The sequence below is a fragment of the Rhamphochromis sp. 'chilingali' genome (assembly GCF_963969265.1).
Source record: "Rhamphochromis sp. 'chilingali' genome assembly, chromosome: 10".
Lineage (NCBI taxonomy): Eukaryota > Metazoa > Chordata > Actinopteri > Cichliformes > Cichlidae > Rhamphochromis > Rhamphochromis sp. 'chilingali'.
The window spans coordinates 35547313-35567308 of NC_137937.1; the positions used below are offsets into that span (position 1 = coordinate 35547313).

The following is a 19996-nucleotide window of genomic DNA, read 5'->3' on the forward strand; positions in this document are numbered from 1 at the left end:
AATCACCAACTGCACTCATGTATATATCTTTCTACGTAGCACTCATAATTCTTATTCTCATGTATATATCTCATGTATATCTCATGCACATATCTTTCTTTCTACATAGCACTTTAATTCTTATTGTCTGCACTGAAGCACCGCAGCAATTTCCTAATGTTGTAAACCTCAACATCTGGCAATAAACCCATTCTGATTCTGATTCTGATTCTAATATGAATTTCAATTGGAGGGATGCTGCTTTCGTACCTAAAAAAAGGGTAACCAACGTAGTTTAATGGCTCGAAGACTGATTTGTGCCGCATTTGGGAGATTTATTTTAACAGGTTGAAACAGTAACAATTGTGTGGTCTCTCTTTAAGACAACCTAAGTTAATGTTTAATGATGTCACAAGTATGTGCCACTGCCCTCTGTAGAGTGTGGGAGAAACATGCTTGCACATGGACGTATGGACTGAGATGAACCTCATTTCTTCACCTCACTAACTCAAAGTAACATTACCAGTTGTACGAACACTGCTCGCTTCATGTATGATAAGACAGCAGCCGAATTCCCAGTACCAGTGTCACTGTAAGTTTCTAGCTGTCATGCTAAGTGTTTCTGCTGCCTCCTCTCAGCCACTGAATAAAACCCATGTTGTATTCAGGTCATTGAATTTCTGTTTACTTCTGTTTATGCACCAAAACTACTTTGTTAGAAGTTTAAACAAAATCTGCACGAATACAGCGTATGCTCCAGTATGACTGCCGTGGGGTCCTCATCATTTATCCTTTACTGAAGTCTCACTGCACCACGGCACTAACACCTGTTTGTATCTCTGAGGTTTTAAAGAAATGTCAATGTTTGATGTCTTCTTAGTCCTCAGTCATGCGAACTAGCAACTTCACAATTTTAAAGTTAGCATAGATTTTAAGCTGAATAAATGAGCTAGCAGATTTCAAAGAAGATTTCAAACCATTATAATAATGTTAATAACGTTTGCTTGTTTCTGCTAACAGTCAGAGTCAGACTGCAGTTGTTTGAACACAGTTAGTCTCCCAACAGGCGATCCTACAATCGCCTTGTTATAAAGAGTGATCCTCCAGAGGTTGTGGGTGTTGCAAGCTCAACCTTTGACCGAGCAGCTATTTGCTACAACCACTTACGATTGTCTCTGACTGTGGAAAATTCAATGCAATCACCCGGAAAGCCCCAATTTTTCATAGCTTCAGGGAAGTTGTCTTATTTTCGCTCTAATATAAATGAGCCATAACCCAAAAACCAGAAGCAAAAGCTGCCATGTAACAAACAACATTAGGTAACATCACTAGGTAAACTGATTGATTGCTCACCTGGACATAATAATTACAGGGGACAAAAAGAAAAAGTGCATATTTGTCAAATGTAAAATATCTTACCCTCTGCAGGTCACAGTGGGGGTTGGGACAGTGGGTGGGCCCACAGATGGCCACATCACCATAGCAGGTACACTCCTGACAGGACTGCGGCCTCCATGACGTGTTGTTCTGTCGAGACAAAGATTGAAGCAGGCATTAAAAATGGCCGAGGTCACGCTTGGTTTATCGCTGCAGGAAAACAACATTACTCGTTTCATCGTCGCCATATTTAAACACACCAACAAGTCATTTGACGTTGACAGCTGGGGCAGAAGACTGCAAACACACAGGCCTCTTTGTACATAATAATCTAAGAGAAAATGTTTGCTTGGCTCACTCACTTGGAAATTTCCAGGTCTGGGATTGAAAAAAATAGAATAATAATAATAATGAAACTATCCTAAGGGACTTTACTTTCGACTAATTAGCACAAAACTATGTGGTAATTGAGCATCTCAAATACAGAACACGAATATGAAATGATCTTAAATGTAATTTAAGCTCCATGTTTGGGGGAATCGCACCTCTCTTGCTCACTGCAGTGGTTTGTATGAGCTCCATGATTATGGAGTAAGGTTTTACTGCTGCAGTTTACAAAATGCGAGCACCACCATAAGAAAACCATTTCACATTTTGAACTCTTATCATCCTCTACACTTAAGGTTGTAAAACACTGAAGGATTTCTGCTGCAGGTAGTGTGAAACTACTTCTGTGTTGATTAAAAGCCTCGAACACCATGGCCAACTAGACAATGAGATAGGGCAAAAAGGCAGAAAAGTTAGAGATCAGCTCCGCCAGCTGGCTTCACCCTTTTGGATGCCTGCTATTTGTCAATAGCTCATAACACCTAGCTGACGATGTCTGAGCTTAAAGCCAAAATGAAATCAATATTCCAGTGCCTGCATATGCCCCCCATATATCATCTTACAGCACATAAATCCAATTTAGCCAAATGATTAATAACCCACTCATGACGGGAGTGTCCATGGGCAGATGTGGCTATGAAGTAGAGCCTTCATGGAGAGGTGGGGTGACTGTCCATCCCAATGGCTGCGCTTCATTTAAAATGGTAATTTAAGCTGTGCTTGCATTTGTATAATGGTCTTATTTTCAGGATCAGCTGTAGCGAACAAGGCGAGGCAAAAAGAAAGAACTTCAAAGGTTACTGCAGGCTTGGATCTGGCTGCAAACCTCAGCACCACTTCATAACCAACAGGAAATCACTCACATCATGTCTAGATTTTGTTCACAAATGACATCCTTAAACATCAAAGCTTTAGACATACAAAAGACCAAATCAGATCATGCACCCTTCTTACATATGGAGACATTTATTTTTAAATGAGGAGAAATGAGGATCTTAAACTAAACTTGCTATTCATCCATCCAAAAATAAGACAACAGTGTTGGCATCAGAAAAGTGAACTCCTCTTCACCGTTTCACTTCAACAAATCTATTTATTGAACTTTGACAAGTATGATAACAAGTGTGGATGTGTAAAAGCAACAACACTTCCATAAACATTACCCATACTGCAACCACGTATAAAAAAGCGGAAATTGGATAAAAGACATGACAACAAACTGCTATCTCATCTCATCATCAGTTGACAGAACACCATTAAACGCAGAAGACTAAATAAGATGGCTGCACACGGTTTTATTGCTTTATTCTGCACACGCATCCAAGGTCAGTGATCTGCTCCATAAAACAGTCTTACAGATTGTGAGATGAAAATAACATGTTAAATACAGCCCCAAATTATGTGCAGGAGTATTTATGGAACGTTTTACACTTAGCTGTAGCTTCCAGGTCTGAAAAGTGTGTTGTTTTTCTAATGGATACAGAGGGCCAACTTCTCTGGATGCAAAAAGACTGGCTGCAGAGAAGTCTATGATTGTCTTTGTTCTATTGACCTCATTAAACCATTTTCAGAAGACCTACTTGGAAAAAAGTACTTTAAAAAGTAAAACACGAAAGAAAGTCGTGCATTAAGCATGCAGTCCAATGTCAGAGTAGTTATAGGTTACGTTGAAAGACACACAGGCAGAGATGAGAGAGTAAAAATTTAATTAGGGACACAGCCAGTGGAGGTGAAAGACACACCTGGAGAGAGCATGTAAGTTAACGCGCTCCCTGTAGTGCAGATTAAACTGTTTATGCATCTGCGTACATGTGTTTAATTGTGAGTTTGTGGATGTGCAACTCTGCACAGCTGTGGCCAGATGTATAACGAGCTTTATGTGACAGCAAATGAGTCATAACAAATCTCTGCAAAGAGTATCAATGTTCCAGGAGGGAGGAGCGACCTTCACAAGGGAAGGGAAGGTGGGTCTCAATCGAATGCGGCAGTTTTCCCAAGTAGGCATTCCTTTACTGTGACAGAAACGCACACGTGATGAAGCAACACTGACAACGTTCAAACAAACACCCTGATGTAGGAAGACACGTAAAGTAGCAGCTTCATTTTTCTCAAACTACATCAGAAGACCAATACAACTTTAGCCTTACTTCAGGCACGCCTTGAGGTCAAGTTCATCCACAATCCCCATCGATCAGCTGATCTCAAAGCCAGCAATCAGCTGATGCATCAGCCGATATCCTGCTACACATTCTATTAGCAAAACTAGAGGATCTGCTATGTAAGCTGCTTTAACCTGCCTACTTAAAGTGCACATCTGTAAGCTGCTTTGCAACCCACCTCCACCTCCCTTCTACTGCTGCTGCTCTCCCAGCTTTCAACCTTCTGAATATGTACATGTAAGAGCAGAAACGTCTGCCAAATATAAATTGCTGCAAATTCTTGACAACAGAAGCACTGACCCAAATGAATTTTATATACTGTATGAACCCACATTCGAGTGTATTGCACACATATTTTCAACTACAAGAAAAAGCAATCTAGCTACAACACAAAAGCAGACTGCCTCTAAAAGGCACACAGTTGTACTCTACTGTCCTGAACCGTCTCCGAGGTCACCTGTTCTGACTCCACAGAGCAGTTTGTCACAGCGAATATACTGCTCCCTCTTAATCTCTTTGTTATAAAAAGACCAAAGATACTTCCCTCCTGGCCTTTTCTGAATGTGAGGTATGGTCACTGTGAAAGTGTGACATCCTGACCGTAATTCAGAAAAGATCCACCATACCAACCAATCTCTCTAAAACGATGATCTATTCTGTGTCGCATGGCCTTCCGACAGATTGGCCGACAGGCTAAAAGAGGATCAAAGCAAACATAAAAATGGGAAATTATTCTGACTGGACTGGAACAGCAGAACCGCGGGCTCCTCAACAATTCTTTCATTTAGAAAAGTGATTGTTATCAAAAGTACTGGAATACAAACGAATACAAAGAGTCTTGTTATACAGTAAGATAAAGACCCTACCTGTGTTTGCATGTGCCGTATTTCTACATATGCTCACATTTAGCCACTTGTTATACACTAAAAAGTGGCTAAATGAGACCTGATGCGTCAGACTAGAGACCGTAGAAGCCTACCATTAGCATTTTAATGCTGACATTTGCACTTGTCATAGAAAATGGTATTATAGTAAACAGAAACCTTTAGGGGTTTTTTGAAATGTTGATCAGATGGATTTGTACAGATTATACAAAACATAGTACCAACATAGTAAATCTCATCAACTTTTATTTCTCACAAAGATTATTTTCTGTAAAATATAATTTTTTTCACTAAAGGAATCGGTTCAAAGTGAACATCACTCAGCATTATCATATTCACAGCAAAGTTATTTCGCTGTTATTTTAAAAGATTTTTAAAATAAAACAAGCATTTCACCCAAACGTGTTACAGCACCTTTTCCCTAACACACACACACACACACACACACACACACACACACACACACACACACACACACACACACACACACACACACACAGTGGGTGTATTTTGAAGGATGGGCATGTCACATTATATTAATAACCTGTAAGTGCAAGAAAAGGGCATCATGTGAAAGATTTGGACAGCTTAAATATAATTTAGTTAAAGGGGTCACTGGGGTTAATAATAAGCCTGTGTGCATGCAGGTATGCCCTCAGAAATAACTTTCCCATTATGGCTCTGTGGCTGCCATTCGTGGCAGTGACTCATTCTTAATAGAGCTGTGTAAAATTAGCACAGCAGCTAATAGCATGGGTGTCTGACTGCATTGGCACCGGGGTGCCGCGGCTCAGGGGCCGAGTCCATTTCAGCCGAGGTCTCGGCCAGATCCAGGAGGTTACACTTTGTTGCAGATCTACGTCGTTTGCCTCCTGAGTGTACGACAAGCCAAATGGGATTGACCCAGAGTTCACTGTAAACACGGACCTCTTAGAGAGGATAGGGCAGGAGGGCAAGGATTTCTCAAGAAACACCGACTCCCTCCTGCTTTGACACGTCCGAGCAATGGGAGCTATACAGACAGCAGTGTGAGCGGTAGTAGCAATTCCTTCCCCATCCCCTCCCAATGAGACTGTCCCCTATAGGGACCCATACCTGGGATTCGTTGATTAAACATCTAAGGAGTTGAAGGCTTATTTCATTCGCCCCCTGGAGAAAGAGCTCTGCCTCAGATTCGATTTAGGCCAGAGCCAGCTCAGCCAACATGGCTGAATGTCTCCAGTTTCATAAAGAAGAAAATAGATCCATAACTTTCGCACACAGTACATTCTGGTCAAGGCTTTCTGCACGACAAAGCAGTTTGCAGTGTGGAAGTCGAAGTGGAAGGTTGCCAGGTTTCATTACATCCCAAAAAGAGCCACTTGAATGAAGTATAGGGTATCTATAGTTAATGTCAAATGAATAAATTATAAATAATGATGGATTTTTCTGCAGCGATGGGAAGAACAACACTACAAAAAGTATATGATAAATTATTTTGACTAGAACATATTCAGCTTATTATTGGTTTGTTTGATTAATCTTTCCAGCTTTACTGCAAAACCAGTGACTGTTTGTGGGGATATTTATTGTTTATGACCATTTCTCTTATCGTACTGCATGCATACGTCTCACACTTACAAGCCGAGAGAGCACAGGGGACGCCGTGTTCTTATCAGTTAAGTGGAAAGCTAAGTGATGAGAGAAGTGCAGCTTTAACCTCCATTAGTTTGTTCAGCAGCCAGCATCAGAAGGCTGTGGTCACAGTGGGAAGCTCCCAGTGAGAAGCGTGTCTTCCTCGCTGAATCTCAAACAGGATAAAGCTGAAAAACAACCAGCATCTCCGAGTCAATTCTCCCTGGATGAAAACAGAGCGAGGGGAGGACTTGGTTGGCCCTACATGGGATTAAGTGGCAGTTTCGATTAAAATCCAATCAAGAACAAAAGGTAGAGTCAAACATTAACAGGCCCCAGTTTTGTTGAGCTGTCAGTTGAACTAATTGGACTTTCCCATTGAAAACAGAGAAGTGTGAAGAAAGGCAGGCTGCCCAGCAAGCAAAATGTAATTGGGCTAAAATTGGGGCAGGAGCTGATAGAAACTAAAGCTATTACTGAGGCAAATTCAATCGTGGGACATGATGGCTTAAAGCAGCCAAACAGCCCTGACTGAGGCGCTTCAGACGACTGCAAAAACACTCGAGCTGCTGCTCAAGGGAACTCGCTTCTGTCAACACAACTCTGTATTTGCAGCTGATAAGATAAGATAAGATAACCTTTATTAGTCCCACACGTGGGAAATTTGTTTTGTCACAGCAGGAAGTGGACAACGGGATCACACCGAAGCAATAAGTTGTATTCACAACTATGGATATCTGGGCCAGGTTTCAATAATGCAACAGGAAATCTGAAGTATTGGGTAATTTGACACTGCTGGGGGAAAAAGTATCAGTTTGCACATTGACTTTAACAGCACTGTTAAATGTTACCTCACCTACTGTAATTGCTAAAACTAGCATTTCTTTTTGTGACCCACTATCCCACATTAACAGAGCAGTAATCACAATAAATTAAAGTTTATTGCTGTTCTTGGAAACACAACTAATTACTGACAATCTTTCTTCTTTAATTAACAGATTGCGTTTTGGTTTATATTTTTGTTTTTCCAAGTCAAAAATTAAATTACGGCTTTAATTTCAAAGCCAAACTGATGTGAAGTGGTATGGATGGGTTCTCAGGGTGGCTTTGGTGAGCTTTCAGTTGGAGTTGTTATAACATCTAATATGTTTTTTATTTAATTTGACATGTGCAGCGATTGTAAACGGGCCTATAGAAAATACTGATGAAGAACTAACGCAGAGGCAGAAAGCAAGAAGTCATAGTTTCTCCCCCTTGAAACAGCAGTGCCTCCAAGAGTCTCAGCTTTAGGCGTCCCTGTAACAACGGTGTGGATGGTAAACGTATTAAAAGTTAAATGTTTTGAAACTAAACCCGAAAACAGCTACAACGATATGCGTGATTTTGACAAATGAATTATTTTTCGATGCCCTTTTTGATTTACGCTCAAAAATAACATTGAGTCAACAATATGAGGCTTAAAGGTCAGTTTCCACTTCATATCAGAGCATCCTGTGCTGCCACTGATATCCATGTCAAGACATCCTGTTTTATGCATCAGTCATTGTTTATAATCAAAGGTACATTTTTAAAAGATATATGTTTTTAAAAAACTGCATTCTGGAAAACGTAATCCCTCTTTTGCTCTCTACACGGATTATTTAATTGCATGAATTCCAAACATGTACAACTCTGATTGCAGCCTGAGCTTTATGGACCAAAGGGAAAGTGGAAAGCTTCTGGTACTGAAAGTCATGTCCTTTACCTGCAGATTCTGCATATTTATTCTTGACTTGTATTACAGTGAAGTGAACAGAATTTAACAAACTTATAATGAATAAGAAATTGAAGAACCCTGACGTACGGGGCAAATGTGAGAGTTAATATGATGATAAAACACAGACTGACACCACAATGAAGTGAAAACCTACAGAATTAATGTTTCGTTTTTCTGCACATTTTCTTCTTCGGTTGCAAAGATATCATGAAGTATCAACTCACAATGCATTGCAAAATTGCAGATATCAAGATACTGCAAGATTGGGAGATGTGCTGTTTCATGCATGGGTTTTGTTTAAAAGAAAAAAGAAAATAGAGATGCAGTGGACAAACCAGGCCTTACTTCCTCAGCATCGTTTCCTGCTCTCGGGCTGCTTCCTCATCGTTCAGCTGATGCAGAAGGAGCGTTAGCATTTCTCTTTTTAGAGGGCAGCAGCTTTGTCGCTCATGTTTTGTCAAATAAAACACGGCTGAAATGAATTCAAATTCATTCATTTGCTGCCGTTTAACTGCTTCATCCCACAACTTCCCTCAGTGTCAGCCAGCTGATTATATGCTAATTTCTTACAAGGCAAGCTGTGAAAACGAGCAAAGTTATAGAGCTGCCCAGCTGAAGGACACCTAAAACTGTCACAGTCTCGGCCAAAAAGCCTGATTTAATCGAAGCGTTGGCAAATATTCAAAGCACTCACAAAGGGGACGACTCTTTCTGCTCAATGGTTTAATCATGAATTTCCCAGCCTGTCTCGCATCTTTTTCATTACTGACCCCCAAGTCTAGCAACTAATGAATCGTCTCCTGCTTTGCATGCAGGTGTCCTCTGCCACAGGGTTAGCATTGTTAGGCTAATAGCCACACAAAGAGAAAGGAAGAGTTTAAAAGTTGTGGCTTAGCTCTAGAGCAGGGCGATATGGCCAAAAATATTTATCACGATATATATTTGAAAATTTGCGATAACGATATAACAGACGATATAATTGATGCGAGACAAAATACAACTCCACAACATTACTAGCGCAAAAAGACAACCTTCCATTTATTTTCACTTAAACAAGAAGCTGGTTTTTATGTACATTAAAGCTTTATAAAAATTTAACAGTGCAAATGCAAATTCCTTGCTGAAAGTTTAACCAAAAGGCATTTCCAGTAGAAATGGGCTGACATATCCTGAGCATAACCATGTATAATATCCACTGAAGTTAAAAAGAGGTGCTTTGCAACATTAAACTGCAGTGTGCAGTACGTATTTTTTGGACCATAAGGTGCACGGGATTATAAGGCACATTAAGCGAAACAAAGCAGTCAGATAAATCAAACTTTATTAAACTCATTCTTCTTGCTTCCTCCACTTCTGTACCATTGATTCATTAATGTTGAATTCTCTGGCAGCTGCTCTATTCCCATGTTGTTGCAGTATATTAATGACTAACCTCGTATTGTGGATGGATTATCTCAGTTGTTCTCCTGACTGAAGATTGGTCCGTTTACAGCATCCTGCCATGCGATTGCATTTGTCTCTAACCATGAAGAACCTTCACGTTCACTTTTATAAGTGGAAAAGTGTTAGTGTTCGTCCTCCAGCTTCACTGTTTATGTTATGCTAACATAGCTGTGTCGCTAGCGATCAGGTAGCACATCATTATATACCAGCTAGCCCAACTTCAGTAACCCTACAAACGTCACTGCTGTTTAGTTTCCTGTCTTCATTTATGTTGGAAGTGATAGCAGAGCTGTACGTTTGATTTTTTTCAGAAATCTCTGTCAGAACATGCTATATCATGCTTAGGTAACTAGCGAAACTAGCGAGCTAACTTCCGCTAGCTTCCTGCTAACTTCTAACTCCGTTAAATGTAATAACTTTTGTTTTCATGGATGCCTGGAAGTTAAACTTTATAGTTACACCTGGTAAAGCAGCAATGCTGATCGTTTTATTAAAGATGAAAGAATTTAGACAGTTTTTAACTCTAAGTGATGCTGCAGTGTTGTTTGACCTGAAGTCAAATATACGGAGTTTAGGACCCAGATTACTCCCAGATTTAAGAGCATCTTAGTCCGACAAATATGACAATAACGACGGCCGCTTGCATGTTCTGCAAAAAAATGTGCTTTGTCGTGTATCTGACGGACAAACACCAAACCAGTTCCACATCACTGAAGTTGCACCATTTTTACAAACCAATTCTGGTTCATCAGTTTCACTCAACAATCGGCCATGTGCGTATGAAAACAAAGGCATTGCGCATGCGCGTTTTACTCCCATTCTATCGCGATATTTCATTTTCCTATCGTTGCCTAACATTATACCGGTATTACCGTGAACGGTATAATATGGCCCAGCCCTACTTAGCTCATTGATTCAACTTTCCCCCATGCCTCCAGTCCAATTAGAGGGCCTGCTGGTAAGACATGACAAATGACTGGCTGATCGTTGGCCTCCCAGCACCCATAAATCCAGCTGTCTGCCCTCACCCTACCATAGCTGCTATCGCTCCTGCAGCCAAATATCAGCATCGAGCATGTAATGGGTTCTGGATCATCAAACAGATGGCCCAAAAGAGTCAGAGTCCACCAACAAGAAAGAGATTAGCAGTGAAGCCACACAGGCGTGAACAGAAAAACAAAAGCTGGGTTTGTGACACAGAGCAGATTCATAATTACTTTAGGAATTTGTCACTGCTGTATTTTTGCAATTATTACACAAAACAATAAACATGTCAGCCTGAAAAGAGTGACTTGACTCAAAAGGAAAAACAGCTTTTATATGATGGTGTGCTGCAAATAAAGCCAAACTAAAACACCTCAGCAGTGAACTCTTTAAGATGCATTTTTAATATGTTTATTTTACTTAAGGTGCCATGAGGAGAAAACAAGCACAAACTGATAAAATTTGCATAATTTATAAATGAAGTCACAGGAAAAGTCCTGAAAGGGGAAAGTTTACAACAAGCCAGGTGCAGAGATCTGTAACGACGAGCGAGGAAGGAAAAACATTTCGCTCAATAATTCACCGCTTCTGTCTCAGCACCCATTAGCTCTAACGAAAAATCTATGCCACAAGTCCAGCCACAAGTTTTGACGCTGCTCGGACTCCATTTGTGCTGCACTACAGATTTAGTTTGATTCAGGGATTTATACTTTGGAAAGGCTAAAACAAAAGAGACAAATTTTCTGTGAGCCAAAGACAACACAGCGCGCAATGGCTGAGATGCAGGTGAACAGAAAGCCGAGAAACTAAATCACATACTGCATTTCATCTCACAGGCCCGCTGTGATACATAATGCATGCTTCCTGCGTTCAATCTGAGAAGTTTGTTCCCTTTCATTGTTGAGCTTTTGGAGGAGCTGACTCATTCATTATCCAGTGTAGAGGTTCCTCACATCTTACAAAACTCATTTGCATTCATTCAAAAGGATTTCAGGTTGAAGCCACGTTGCATAATTTGAAATCTGTTTGACAAATCTGTCTAATTTGTTCCTGTTTTGTTGCTCCTGTCAGCTCACAGTGATCCCACTGCAGACACATCATCATCCCTCCAGCTTCCAATTTTCACCTCCAACACCTTGGCAGGTCTTGGCAGGCTACAGTGAATCGCTCCTACAAAAGAACAGCAGCTTTTAGACAAACAAACAGAATGTAAATAATTTATATATTTAGATAGCTCAGAGAAGTGCCGCCATTGTTTTAAAATCTTAAAAATATGGACAGAGGAGCTCTGAAAGTGGCTCGGACTGCAAAGCGTTATCCTCAAACGTCTCGCTCATGTACACGAGCAAGAACTTTAATAACACACCACTTGGGCACGGTGAAAGTCATGTTAGGTGACGTAGGCGGCAGCCCTCCGTCTCCCAGCTACAGCGTAACCAGAAATTTGAGGCTGAGCAACTTTTTAAAATCGCTGTTTTTCACCTCAGAGGAATGAAGAAGTTAAAAATTAATGATAAGTGATTTCTGACCCATTTTGACGCTCTGATTTGATTTGGGGAGCTTATGAATCTGTAACCAAATTTTAATTTGGGGCAGCTGTGAGCAGAGCTGGAGACCTGCGCTGCAACACAACTGCAATCCCGCTTGGAGGAATACCAGCTGGATAATGTTTCATGAAGCTGCTCCGGTAATTCCAGACCCATCAGAGAGAAGAAAAGGGGAAAGGTCAGAGGATGTCCTGTTGGCACCATTACTGGCTACCACTCAAACTTACATATTTATACTAACCAGTGTCATGTTGCACATTCACAACCAATTTAACTGCATCCCATTCCTATCTTTCTTTCTTTTTTACCTTTTAGGAAGGCCTATGTTTGTCTTCAAAACCTTTAAATCTACTTAAAACCACATACAAATCACGCAAAATGCACAATTTTCTTAATTTAGCACTACCAACTTGGCTCCAAGGTACTTGGCTCCTTCACCAAGGCTAATGGCATTGCTGTATTTGGTTGTTTTAAACCAAATGATCTAAATCTCTAGTTTGCACTGTATTCAAACTCCATACATACTGGATGGTCGTTGCATAATGTTAGTGACCAACAGACTATCAGAATAGATCAAAAAATAGATCCAAGTGCAGATAAAGAACTTAAAGATGAACTAAAAATGGGCAATTGTGATAAAAGATGGAAACAACATGATCTAATAAAGACAAAGGAAGACATAGCTGCATGCATGTACACAGAGGGATAAGAGCCAAACAAGACACAGGTAGGAATAAGACGGGGGTGGGGCAAGCAGGTAGAAAGGAGGGGAAACAAAAATGGGAAGTCAAACCGAAACAAATAGGGAAAAATTAGAAAACTAATCTTCACAGTGAAACAGGGAACAACCAAATAACCAAGACACATGAAGACAAACACTGAAATGATGACAGAGAAAGAGCAAAAGAAGGCAAGTATAAGACTAAAAGCAAGTAAAAATAAATAAAAACCTCAGGGAGTGTGACTGGAATGGTGCCTGAACTGGTGTGAAAATGACCCACTACAAATATGACACAACATCTCATTAAACAAAACAAACAAACAGAAATTATTCTGGATTAATGAATTAAGTAAGAGAGCGTTTGCTGTATCGCATTTCACGTCTCGCTTCAGCACGAAAGTCACAAACGGCTCATGTTCGCATTTCCTTAGACTGAACTACATTTTTAAAATGCTTCATGAACAGGGGTTTGGGTGGGTGGCACGTAACAAATGTTAAATTGCTATCTGGAAAGGCTGGGGGCCAGGACTTGAACTGCTGACCCCGTGATTGAGGAACGAGCGCTATACTTGCTTAAGCCTCGGGCCCCGAGATGTTGCCGTTTGTCAGGGTTGTTAATTTAAAGTTATCTCTCCAGAGTGGGAACAAAACGCTGTGAAATGACGCACGAAAGCTTAAAATGTGTTGACACGACACCCGAAATGTCCTTATAAGTGGTGCACTGTGATTTAAAGGCCACGTCTCGTGCTTAATGATACAGAAACAACATCGCCAGCTGGCATCGCTGACTTAAAAACTGCAGTAGCACGTCAGCTTTCCTCTATATATATTTAACACCAAATTTTAAATGTTTTCTGCTTCACTTTATCTAATGTTTAAGAGTAAACTGTAACAGCTGAAATGGGAATACAGCAATCTTTAAACTGGCCCATTGCCTCCCTTAAATACGGCATCCTCGCCTCGATGCACAAGACCAGGGCGCTCGACTGATTCGCTTCTTGTACATAAAAATATCAAAGTAAGAGTTTGCAAAAAGGGATTCAAGCGTTTGCTTAATTACTCAAAAATATTAATTATGAATAAACTGACCATAATCATCCTCATTCCACTTTCTTTATGTTGTTCATACTTAACGTTGACATTACATCAGGATTATGTCCACATCACCTGCTGTTAATGTGTGCTCTCAACTTCCTCTTGAAAGAAAGGAAAAGTCCCGAATCAGCAGTTACTAGGCAAGTGATGACTAATGAATCACTCATTAACAATTCCCCATTCCCACTACTACTATTCAGTAACAAAAACCCATTCTCATTGCAAGGGCACCAAATACCGCTGGTGGCATCTTAATATCCACAAGGTTTTGTTTTCCATCCAGTCCCTGATCTCCCACATTTGGGCAATAAAGGTCATTTAAACACAACAGGTAAGGCCATTTCTCAGTGTACTATACTTTAACCAAAAACACAATCTTTTCCCAAACCAGATGATTTAGTCTAGTCTAATTTAGTCTGGCAAGTGAAAGCCGAAGTAAGAAAGCAAGTAAAAACAAACGGATGCCTGAAGAACGGCGAATTAAAGTGCAAAACAGGAAGCTATCAAAGCCACCATCCAGCCTCCTGATCCAGACTCTTCAAAAGAGGACCTCTAAGTTGAGTAGTACAAGTAGTGTTGTTGTTAGTAACTAAGCAGGTTTGTGTCCATTATCATAACGATTTGTAACTCAACGATGGTGTAATCAGGTTGTTTATAACACCTGTTCAACTGCTCATTCACACAGATATGAGATTGGCCAATCACACGGCAGAAAGTTTAGACATGTAAACTAACTCTGAACATGTATGGTTGCTCTGAGTATTTCTAAAACTGGTTTGAAAAGGTTTGAATAATAGAAAATATCCAGCGAGCAGCAGTTTTCTGGGTGAAAATTTCTTGTTGAAATTGGAGGAGATTGGGCAGCTGATGCTTCCAGCTAGCAGTAACTCTAATTTCTCATTAGGATCTGTAATGCACAACTTGTTGAGTCTTGAGACAGATGGGCTACAGCACCAGAAGATCACAACCGTTATGAATCCTTTCAACTAATAACAGGAAAGTGAGGCTACAAATCAAATGGGCTCACTGAAATTGGTCAGTAGAAGATTGGAAAAACATTGCCTTGTCTGATGACTCTCAATTTCTGCTGCTACAGTCAGATGGGGAGGTCAGAAATTGGCAAAAACAACATGAAAGCACGGATGAATCCTGTCTTCTATCAGTGGTTCTTGTATCAGTGGCGTAATGGCATGGACATGAACAATGATTTCACTGTACTCAAAATGCTTGCCACAAGTCATGAATGTGCGGCTGAAAAATCTGAAACCAGTGATGCAAAAATCTGTGAGGTATCCTTCCAGCATCACGTTCACAGTTATGGGATGAGATGAAGAGGGCAAATGTTAGTCAGAGTCAAGTTTATTATAAGCACATTCAAAACAACAGCTGTTGACCAAAGTGCTGTACAAAACATAGGACCAGATGACAGAATATAAGAAAAGAAACATAAATTGGGCTGTGTGATATGACCAAAATCTCATATCCCGATATAAGACATCTATCGTCCGATAACGATATAAATCACAAAAATTTAACATTTTCTGTAAATTCTGTGAATCGCGGGAAGTGTTTCCAGCTGGGCGTGGTGTACCTGGAGTCGAGTGTTTTAACCGATGCATGAAACGATACATTTTTAGACATAAGTTGTAACGGCCGCCGTTTTCTTTGTGAGTATTTGTTACACGGCGTGCTGCGGGGAAAAGCCTGTTCTAATGTTTGAGTCTAAGGTTTATTTTTTAGCACCTGGCGGCTCTTTTTTACTTCTCATCTGTAGATAATCTGCTCTTTCACGGGATTCAGTTTATTTGTGATTCAGAAAAGTCTCAAAAGGATCTTGAGCTTCATTGTGAAAGGTTTATGTGGAAAATAAACAAGCGGACACGCAATGGTTTTACCGTCGTTGTTGCTAACGATAACGCATAAAAACAGGCGCTTGTCCGTCTGTAGTGTGGTTATATTAAATATAAGAGAAAGAGAGAACTTTAACAAATTAATATAGCCACTACAGTGACCATGAAAACGATGAGAAAATATTGCAGTTTATTTTGCGACATCACGAAACAAACGATAGCATAAAATGAAACGATAGACGTTTTTATATCGTCATCCGATATATATCGTTATATCGAACAGCCCTAACATAGTAGTCACAACTCCTTCTGATTTAAAAGGCAGAGAATAAAAGTGTCTAATGTTGGGGAGGTCCTGACGTGAAGGGGCAATCTGTTCCACAGTTTAGGAGCAGCCACAGCAAAGCCTCGATCTCCTCTGTGCTTTAATCGGGACAGCAAGGAGCATTTGGTCCGCAGACCTCAGTGATCTTGAAGGAGTGTACAAATCGAAAAGATCAGACGGTACGAGGGCTCTAACCCATGCAGCTCCTTAAAAACAAATATTAAAATCTTGAAATCATTTTGAAAACTGACTGGCAGCCAGTGTAATGATGCTAGTACTGGAGATATCTGGTCTTGCTTGTGTGTGCCAGTTAGAGACTGTGCTGCAGCGTTTTGGACCAGCTGCAGTTGGCTAACCAATCACAGACTGACACCTGAATAAAGATGATGGTTGGGATGAAATGACAGAGGAATGGCTTCACTTTTGCGAGTAGCTGGAGATGAAAGAAAGAAGTGTTGGTGTGAATCTTGGGTCAATTTATTCATTAAAAACATGCAAACTGCAGCTCACAACTTTATTGTTCCCATAGACTGTACAAAAACACAAATGCACGATACAGATCCTCACTACTACAACGTCATGGCACCCCCCCCTGTGTATATTGATATAGACTAAACAATACAATATCAATCCACCATGAATTTATAAGAATAAACCTCCCGATTACAACTTGGTGTAAATGAATCTGTCTTTTAAAAAATGAAACATGAGTCAGTGGCATTATTTATTCATATGTTCTCCCAGTACAACTATGTAGTCTCTGCCCAAAATTAATGATGTAATAGTGTCACTGCACTATGAAATATGACCTGAGGATGCTTGTATCCTCTCTCTCTCCAACCAGCCGTTGCAGTCTCCTGCCCACGCTCACATCAACGAGCAATTTTCCATGTTGTGTATTGGCCTAAAAAGACTAAGTGCAGTCTCACTGAAAAGTAACCGCCCATTTGCTCCTTGTACCTCCTGGCAGGTTGTAAAAGCAGCAAAACTTTCTTTTCAGGGTGTAAAAGTGCAGCAATAGTTTAGCAAGCGGCATGCAATAAAAGAAAGTTCTACAGCAGCTACATCTGCTCTGAGAAATACGATGCGGTGAGTTCAAGAAGCGGCAGACGATAAAAACTAAATCTAAAGCTCGTAAAATAAGCGCAGGAAGTTTGCACATCACTCTTTGTGGGTGTAAAATGACTGTGAACCAGCCACCAATCAGCGGCGCACGCACACGGATGAGGATGTATGGATTACCAGAGGGACAGCTCTCTGACAGATTCAGCAGCCAAAGGGAACCTGACACAGGAAACAAGGTGTGCTGCTGTCTAAATGAGAAGAGCAGCAGCTGTGTGTGAGTGTGCGCATCTAGTTTAGGAACAAGGTCTACCCTTTAAGCTACTCAACAGAAATCACACGTGCTGTCACTCTAAATGTGAGTGTGTAGGAGTAGGAGAAGCCAATTAAAAGAGCGTTAAGCAGACTGCAAATGCAATGGATGCACGGATCCAGGAAGGAAATACAAAAACACAACTGTCCTTGGCACTCTTATGAACAAACACGCACTCACCAGCTCTCCTCGTGGGTCAGTACACTCTCACAGAGATGAAAGTACACTGCACTCCAACATAAAGTACTCTCTCTCACTCTGATTTATCCCTCTACGTGTTGGCATTTTCTATCTATTTATATCTCTGTCAGTGGTGATGAAAAATAAAGAATTTAACTTTTAAACAGTGTTTCATCATCAAAGTGGGATTTTAAAATTGACAAGTATCCTAGAAAAACATGACATGCGATGGAAATGTCTTTGACTATGAAATGTAACTATTTTAAATGCTAGAGTGACTTTGTTGCATGAAAAAATACCCAAAATCCAGTTTGTGTCTGCAGCCTTGACAGGAAGTTTTTAGCTTGCATGCAGCAACTGAGGGCAGCGATGTGGAGAACCGGGTACAGCATATTTTTATTTCAGGTCTCTGACCACACACACCCACTTGTAGAAACCAGCACAGACTCTGGAGCAGTCACAGTTACAGAGGATGGAGAATAAGCCTGCTTCGTTAATAGAATATAAACCACTGCTGGCATGGTGAGCAAAAATGCTTGTTTGGATAACGCAAGACTGTTGCAAAAAATGCCATGATATACTTCTGGCATACTTCTGACTCTACAGGAAGTTACGCATTTATGACTCTTTTGGTGCAGCTATAATTCATTAAGCCCCACAACCTCCAAAATATTTTTTCTTACATTCTTGTGCTTATCTGTTAATTTTTGTGGGTGCATTTATTGAACTTTGTGTTGCAGGTGATGCAAAAGTGTCATTATGTCAGGAACTTTTATAAAATTCAGACCAGGAGATTTACTGAGACATGAGAGATGTTCTTGGAACTTTTTCTTCTATAGCTGGTTTTAATTTTTGCAAATTTCACTTCATGATCACCTGCATTTTTAGATCGCTCCCTGGAAGCCCCACTCTATAACTCCTATCTGCCATGGGGTGGACCTTTAAAACTTATCTCTGACTTGCATGTGGAGGATCATAGCTGATGATGATGGCTGGTTCTGCAGGTACAAACCAGCAGCTTTTAGGTCAGGAGTCAGCTCCTTTCCCCCCCAACATTTCAAAGATTGCTGTGAGAGTTTTATGGTGCACAGAGTCTTAACATAGTGAGGTGTCTAAGGAAGAAGCAAAAACCACCTAAAATGTAGCCCTACCATTAAGCCAACATGTGGCTGCACACAGCACTTTGAAATTTCATACACTTCTTTGGCCAAACCAGCACAATCTTCACTCACTAACTGGTCCAGTTGCCAGATTAATCTCCTTAAGACGTCAATAAAATAAAAATCAAGAGTTATTTTGACACATAACTCTTTGATTATGTCTCCATTTGTCCACACGGGACTTTTGAAAAGACGAAACAACCTTATTGTTGGTAACCACACACTTTTGTGCATTTTCCATCCATGTGAACAGCTGCTATTATACATTTCAGGGAAACACTCTACTTAAGAACCCTGATAATGAGAATGATGATGCACAACTTAGAATCAACATTAATTATGAAAAGCAAAACAAACACTGTAATTTTTTAGGCAGCAGTGGGGGAACCAATCGATACCTAGAAATTTTCCATACACAAGATACAACTTCCTGTATGTGCCGCTGATGTTTTGATCTTTGACTGCTTACAAACATTAACACATGGAGATCAGGGCCCTGTGCTTCGTACGTCGCTTACTACATCCAAGATCAAATGAAACATCCAAGACCAAACCATCGCGCTAACCGTGAGCGCGCTAATCCGGTTCCCCGAACACACCTGCTGTTGACGATTAGTACAGCTGGACGCAGTAATGTGACATCACTGGGTGTCGTAAAAGGGGCTACGCATCGATAGTAGAAACATTGATCGGCAACCCTCTGATTGGTCGGCGAAAATGTCGACGGAGCGCGCTCGGCTCGGTATTTTTCGGCAGCAGAGCAAGAACTCTTGAGTGAGGGATTTCAGGAGTTTCAGAGTTTAATCAGAACGCAAGGGAACACTGCAAAGGCTGCAAAAGCAAGGAGCGAGGGCTGGCAGGAAGTTGCTGACAAATTAAACTCGTAAGTAATTTAATAATAACAATAATAATGGAGTGGATTGATATAGCGCTTTTCAAGGCACCCAAAGCGCTGTACAATGCCACTATTCAGTCACTCTCACATTCACACACTGGTGGAGGCAGCTACAGTTGTAGCCACAGCTGCCCTGGGGCAGACTGACAGAAGCCAGGCTGCCATATCGCACCATCGGCCCCTCTGGCCAACACCAGTAGGCGGTAGGGTAGATTTATTATATTACACTATATTATCCAATATTATATTACATTATATTATAATA

General features: G+C 40.6%; 1 protein-coding gene across 2 annotated transcripts in view; it reads right to left on the reverse strand.

Moving 5' to 3' along the window:
- The window catches only part of fras1 (Fraser extracellular matrix complex subunit 1), a 306003-nt gene that overhangs the window by 206421 nt on the left and 79586 nt on the right, over positions 1–19996 (reverse strand). For both annotated transcript variants that reach the window (XM_080893736.1, XM_080893735.1), the window contains exon 3: positions 1399–1506. In XM_080893736.1, the coding sequence (XP_080749862.1) occupies positions 1399–1506 (108 nt within the window). The remainder of the gene's footprint in view (positions 1–1398; positions 1507–19996) is intronic.